General features: G+C 26.3%; 1 protein-coding gene across 1 annotated transcript; it reads left to right on the top strand.

The window, feature by feature from the left end:
- Positions 1-1,615: 1,615 nt before the first annotated feature.
- Cpr11B (Cuticular protein 11B) lies at positions 1,616-3,771 on the top strand. The gene is made up of 4 exons (XM_075300396.1): positions 1,616-1,681; positions 1,772-2,049; positions 3,237-3,446; positions 3,512-3,771. Exons 1-4 carry the CDS (start codon positions 1,673-1,675, stop codon positions 3,657-3,659), a joined length of 645 nt encoding a protein of 214 aa, XP_075156511.1. The 5' UTR covers positions 1,616-1,672; the 3' UTR covers positions 3,660-3,771.
- Positions 3,772-6,951: the final 3,180 nt, after the last annotated feature.

Genomic DNA, 6,951 nt, shown 5'->3' with positions numbered 1-6,951 from the left:
AAATTTTGTCAAAATGTTTTTTCTACCGAAAATTTTGTCAAAATGTTTTTTCTACCGAAAATTTTATCATTTTTATTTTGAGTTCTACCAATGTACCAAACAGTAAAAAATTTACCATCTTTGGTAAATCTATCGACTGTGGCAAGTTGTTGCCAAAACCAGATTTTTTTTCTACAGAAATAAAATTTTGACAAAATGTTTCTTTAGAAATAAAATTTTGACAAAATTTTTCTATAGAAATAAAATTTTGACAAAATTTTTCTATGGAAATAAAATTTTGACAAAATTTTCTATAGAAATAAAATATTGATAAAATTTTCCATAGAAATAAAATATTGACAAAATTTTCCATAGAAATAAAATTTTTATAAGATTTTCTATAGAAGTAAAATTTTTACAAAATTTTCTATAATAAAATTTTGAGAAAAAATTTTACAGTCATAAAATTTTGAGAAAAATTTTATAGACATAAAATTTTGAGAAAAATTTTATAGACATAAAATTTTGAGAAAAAATTGTAGACATAAAATTTTGAGAAAATTTTATATAAAAATATAATTTTGACAAAATTTACTATAGAAATAATATTTTCACAAAATTTTCTAAGAAATAAAGTTTTGACAAGATTTTCTATAGAAATACAATTTTGACAAAGTTTTCCTTGGAAATGAAGTTTCGACAAAATTGTCTTTGGAAATAAAACATTGACAAAATTTCGATGGAAATAAAATTTTATTTTTTGATTTAGGCCATGCTATAAATTGTCCCTATTAGCTATCAAAAACTAATAAATAAACTTCTAATATAAAATAATAAAACACTTCTAGTGAAGTGTTTTTCATAATAACCACCAAAATTTGATCAAATTGTGCAAAAAAGACTTTCTGATTTGGTAGTTTTTTGGTAAAATGTTCTTCAAATTTTGGTAGATTATTTTTGGCTCGAGTGGCAACTATGTTTGTAACTGAACTAATACGCTGGTATACCTCGGACAGTCGAAACAGCGGAATTCATTTAGCTAACGTTCTCCGAAGAAGTCTACGAAATGGAATACAGGGGCTCTACTAGGGAGAATTATTTGACTTATTCGGTGTTGAAGCCAAGAAATCACAGGTCCAATTGTCGAGGACAAAAGGGCTTTATCACTACGATAACTCACACCCTACGGCATTATCAAAATACCAGCAGAATCACAAGTCATATTCCACAATTCAAAATACCCTATAATCAATATCGGTATTTTCTTCCACTGTGCCGCTAGATAAAATTCCAAAAAAGCAGCGCACAAAATATCCAAAAACAAAAAACGAAACTAAAATACCCCAAGCTCACATTTGGGTTTGACTTGATGAATACTCAGCATCTGTGGCAACGTTTATATTCATTAAATGATAGATTTTTGTATACTGACAATCGTTGTACTGACAATGATGAGGTAAATGATGAAGTATGGCAGAACTGTTGCTATTACCACGAAAGAAAAAAATAGAAAAAAGACCAAAAGTACCAACCAAACCACACCATATCTAAAAGAATGAGATATATGTACAATTAGAATTTTTTTTGCAAAGATTTATGAAGAGTGACTATAAAATTGGCCCACGCCAGAGGCCAAGTTATTAGTAGCATAATAGCAATTCAAATAAACACCAGCATTTTGTGATAACACATCATGAATATTGTAAGGATTAATAAAAAAAAGTGGATTTTTTATTCTTCTTCGGCCATAAGGATTTGAGTAGAGGATTTTAACTAATTTCAATAATTTCAGTTCCTGTATTTTGCCTGTTTGGCTGGTAGTGCAATCTTGGCTTCAGCTGGTCGCCCTTCATCTAATTATTTACCACCAAATTTTGCTGGTTCCAGTAGTTATCCCCGCTATCATGGTGTCAGCGGTGTAGCACCTAATCGACCCCAACATCATTCTCATTCTGGTCTGGCATCAGTTCACAGTTCGGCTTCACATTATGGCCAAAATAGAGCTGCTGCCCAAATACCAATTTTGAGAAATGATTATACAAACGATGGAAACGGTCATTATAATTTCGGGTATGTATTGACGCGGGAGACAATAGTGTGAATTAAACGCTGGATTGGTATAAAACACCGAAATATTTTAACAAGGACTTTAAGAAACCAGAATAAGACTGTCGGCATTTCTGGGTATTTAAGTTGATAATTTGTGACACGTATTTTGTATTTGGTCTATATGAAAAAGGTCTTTTATGATGGAGCATAAAATAGAATCGCAGTGTTTCCATTAATATGAGAGTGTTTATTTCGACCACCATGATATGTTTATGGCAAATATTTATGTATTGAAAATTCCGTGCTCGGGCGCCTTGAATTTGAGAACAACGGTTTACGCTTAAGATCTGTGTTACATAATTACTGTAATCTGAAGGATATATTCATCAAGGCTTCTGGATGGAAAACCTAGAAACTCTATTGAAACCGCAAAATGAGATGGGATCGATACTGGCGCAGAAAGATAGATAATGAAGAGGAAAGGAAGAAAACTATGAGGAATCATAATGGACCAACAAGGTCTAAGTGGAAACCAAATCCCTTTCTATGGATTTGGTGTCATCCTCTAAAACCTCAAATTCATGCGGAAAAAAATTGATGAAAAACTAAATTTTAAACATAAGGATAAAACTTAAAATGTGTTCTCATAAAGAAATTATAACATAATCCCTTTATGTGATTGGGCGCCAACAATGAACAATTTTAGCAGTTATGACTTTTTTAGACAAACTATCCATTTCTTGCTAAATTTCTTCTTGGTTTCACTTTAAAACTCAAATTCTTGATGGATGAAAAAAAATTGGTGAAAAACAAATTTTTAAACCTAAGGATAAAACTTAAAATGTGTTCTCTTAAAGGAATTTTAACATAATCCCTTTATGTGATTGGGCGCCAACAATGAACAATGTTAAAAATTATGAATTATTTAGACAAACTATCCATTTCTTGCTAAATTTCTTCTTGGTTTCACTTTAAAACTCTAATTCTTGTTGGATGAAAAAAATTTTGGATCGGGCGCCAGAACCATTTAGACTACCAAATTTCTTGGAAACTTCCATATATTCATTGAGCACTGGCCGATTCTATGGTCAGAGATATTTTTGTAGCTGAAATCTCTGCATGGGAATTACTCTGTATCCATGCTCGGGCGCCACTTGTATAGTTATGATTTAGTTACGTAATTATTATTTTCGAAAATTTATTTCTAGCTTTGAAACCGGCAATGGTATTAAACGTGATGAAAACGGCCAACTCAATGGTCCCTGGCCTCATGGTTCTTTGGATGTTAAAGGTTCCTATTCCTATACAGGCGACGATGGTAAAGTCTATTCGGTCAGCTATAAAGCTGATAGTAATGGATTCCAAGCTGTAGGTGATCATTTACCTACTCCACCACCAATTCCCAGAGAAATTCAAGAGTATATATCCCAGGCAGATTTTAAATATTCATATGTCATAAATATCCTTTTCTAATCCTTTACAGGACCTTGCATCTTCATCAACGAAGTAGTGGTGGCAATTATGGCTCACATTCTGGCTACAATGCTGCTAGCCGGTATGGTGGCTCTGGAAGCCATCATTCACCCTCAACCAACTACTTGCCACCCTCCTCATATGGTAGACGTCACTAAAACCTCATAACGATCTCGATTTAATGAAACCTAAACAAAAATGCTTTGCTTACATTTTAAGTTAATAAACAAAAAGAGTGTGAATGTGTTTTTTGTTTGTTTTTATAAATAAAAAAAAATTGTTAATATCAACAGAAAAGTTTTTTGATTTCCATAGTGAGTGAAACACCTCCAACTACGTTGCAAGGGATTTATTGAAAAAGTTTTATTAGCATATGGGAAAAATGAAGGCGTTGCTAGGATCGAGGACTAAGCAAGTTCCTGCTGCGTTTGAAGCTCAAAGGGAATTTAAAAATTTTCCAATGAAAAACTTAATTTCACAAACAGACAAAAACAAAAGAAATCAAGCATTCCTCACAAAGGACAGACTTTATTCCCATGACTGCCTTTGGAAAATCACTTAACTTTTTCACCATTGGAGACTTGGTAAAAATTGCTCTGAATTTAAAGGTGCTAAACTTCTATTTGGAATTTCATCTTTAAAACATTTGGCAAATCTCAGTTACTTATTTCCTTGTATTCAACACCGTGAGAGGAATAGCATTTGACAAACAGACAACGTCAAATGCTATTCCTCTTACGTTGTTTTCGGAATTTATTACTTGCATTTACTTGGTGGAAACAAAGAAAAGCCCTTGAAACTCTTACAAACTGACCTTCCTACTCATTTGCCATTTTTTGTTTTAACTTGTGGTAATTTTATTATTCTTGGTGTCACCAATAAGGAGTATAGCGCTTAAGTTCAGGTTTTTGGAAAAACTCATAAAACATAAAATGTCGAAAGGATTTAATTTCTTGTTTTGAAGGGCAGTACTACATTAAAATGGAAGATATATTGTGGTGGCTATGGGAATTGAAACCAAACCTAAATTATGATGGGGAAAACAAATTTTGGTTTCAAATATGAAAAAAATAAAATTAAAAATGTATTTCTGTAGAAAATGTTGTCAAAATTTTATTTCTATAGAAAATTGTGTCAAAATTTTATGTCTATAGACAATTTTTTCAAAATTTTATTTCTATAGACAATTTTTTCAAAATTTTATTTTTATAGAATATTTTGTCAGAATTTTATTTCTATAGAAATTTTTTTCAAAATTTTATTTCTATAGAAAATTTTGTCAAAATGTTATTTCCATAGAAAATTATTGTCAAAAATTTATTTCTATACAAAATTTTGTTAAAATTGTATTTCTAAAGAAAATTTTATTTCTATAGAAAATTTTATTTCTATAGAAAATTTTGTCAAAATTGTATTTCTATAGAAAATGTTGTCGAAATTTTATTTCTATAGAAAATTTTGTTAAAATTTTATTTCTATAGAAAATTTTGTTAACATTTTATTTCCATAAAAAACTATTGTCAAAATTGTGTTTCTATAGAAAATTTTGTCAAAATTGTATTTCTATAGAAAATGTTGTCGTTATTCTATTTCTATACACAATTTTGTTAAAATTTTGTTTCTATAGAAAATTTTGTCAAAATTTTATTTCTATAGAAAATTTTGTCAAAATTTTATTTCTATAGAATATTTTGTCAAAATTTTATTTCTATAGAAAATTTTTTCAAAACTTTATTTCAGTCAAAAATTTGTCAAAATTTTATTTCTATAAAAATTTTTGTCAAAATTTTATTTGTATAAAAAATTTTGTCAAAATTTTATTTCTAAAGAAAATTTTGTTTAAAATTCTATTTCTATAGAAAATTTTGTTAAAATTTTATTTCCAAAGAAAATTTTGTCAAAATTTCATTTCTACAGAAAATTTTGTCAAGATTTTATTTCTATAGAAAATTTTGTCAACATTTTATTTCTATAAAAAATTTTGTTAAAATTTTATTTCCATAGAAACTTTTGTCAAAATTTTATTTCTATCGAAAATTTTGTCCAAATTTTATTTCTATAGAATATTTTGTCAAAATTTTATTTCTATAGAAAATTTTATTTCTATAGAAAATTTTGTCAAAATTTTATTTCTATAGAAAAAGTTGTCAAAATTTTATTTCTATAGAAAATTTTGTCAAAATTTTATTTCTATAGAAAATTTTCAAAACTTTATTTCAGTAAAAAATTTGTCAAAATTTTATTTGTAAAGAAAATTTTGTCAAAAATTTATTTCTATAGAAAATTTTGTCAAAATTTTATTTCTATAAAAAATTTTTTCAAAACTTTATTTCAGTCAAAAATTTGTCAAAATTTTATTTCTATAAAAAATTTTGTCAAAATTTTATTTGTATAAAAAACTTTGTCAAAATTTTATTTCTATAGAAAATTTTGTTTAAAATTCTATTTCTATAGAAAATTTTGTTAAAATTTTATTTTCAAAGAAAATTTTGTCAAAATGTCATTTCTACAGAAAATTTTGTCAAGATTTTATTTCTATCGAAAATTTTGTCAAAAATTTATTTCTATAGAAAATGTTTTCAAAATTTTATTTCAGTAAAAAATTTGTCAAAGTTTTATTTCTATAAAAAATTTTGTCAAAATTTTATTTGTATAGAAAATTTTGTCAAAATTTTATTTCTATAGAAAATTTTGTTAAAATTTTATTTCTATGGAAAATTTTGTTAAAATTTTATTTCCAAAGAAAATTTTGTCAAAATTTTATTTCTACAGAAAATTATGTCAAGATTTTATTTTTTATTGTCAAGATTTTATTTCTATAGAAAATTTTGTCAAAATTTTATTTCCATAGAAAATTTTGTCAAAATTTTATTTCTATAGAAAAGTTTGTCACAATTTTATTTATATAGAAAATTTTGTCAAAATTTTATTTTCATAGAAATTTTGTCAAAATTTTATTTCTATGGGAAATTTTGTCAAAATTGAATTTCTATAGAAAATTTTGTCAAAATTTTATTTCTATAGAAGATTTTGTAAAAATTTTATTTATAAAGAAAATTTTGTCAAAATTTTATTTCTATAGAAAATATTGTCAACATTTTATTCCTATAGAAAAGTTTGTCAAAATTTTATTTCTATAGAAAATTTTGTTAAAATTTTATTTTATTAAAAAATTTGTCAAAATTTTATTTGTGTAGAAAATTTTGTCAAAATTTTATTTTCATAGAAATTTTGTCAAAATTTCATTTCTAAAGAACATTTTTTCCAAATTTTATGTCCATAGAAAACTTTGTCAAAATTTTATTTCCATAGAAAATTTTGTCAAAATTTTATTTCCATAGAAAATTTTGTAAGATTTTATTTTGTCATAATTTTGACAAGATTTTATGTCTATAGAAAATTTTGTCAAAATTTTATTTCTATAGAAAATTTTGTTAAAATTTTATTTCT

This window comes from Haematobia irritans, chromosome 3 (genome assembly GCF_050003625.1).
Source record: "Haematobia irritans isolate KBUSLIRL chromosome 3, ASM5000362v1, whole genome shotgun sequence".
Lineage (NCBI taxonomy): Eukaryota > Metazoa > Arthropoda > Insecta > Diptera > Muscidae > Haematobia > Haematobia irritans.
The sequence above is the reverse complement of the archived record's forward strand: the minus strand, read 5'-3'. Positions and strand labels throughout refer to the sequence as shown.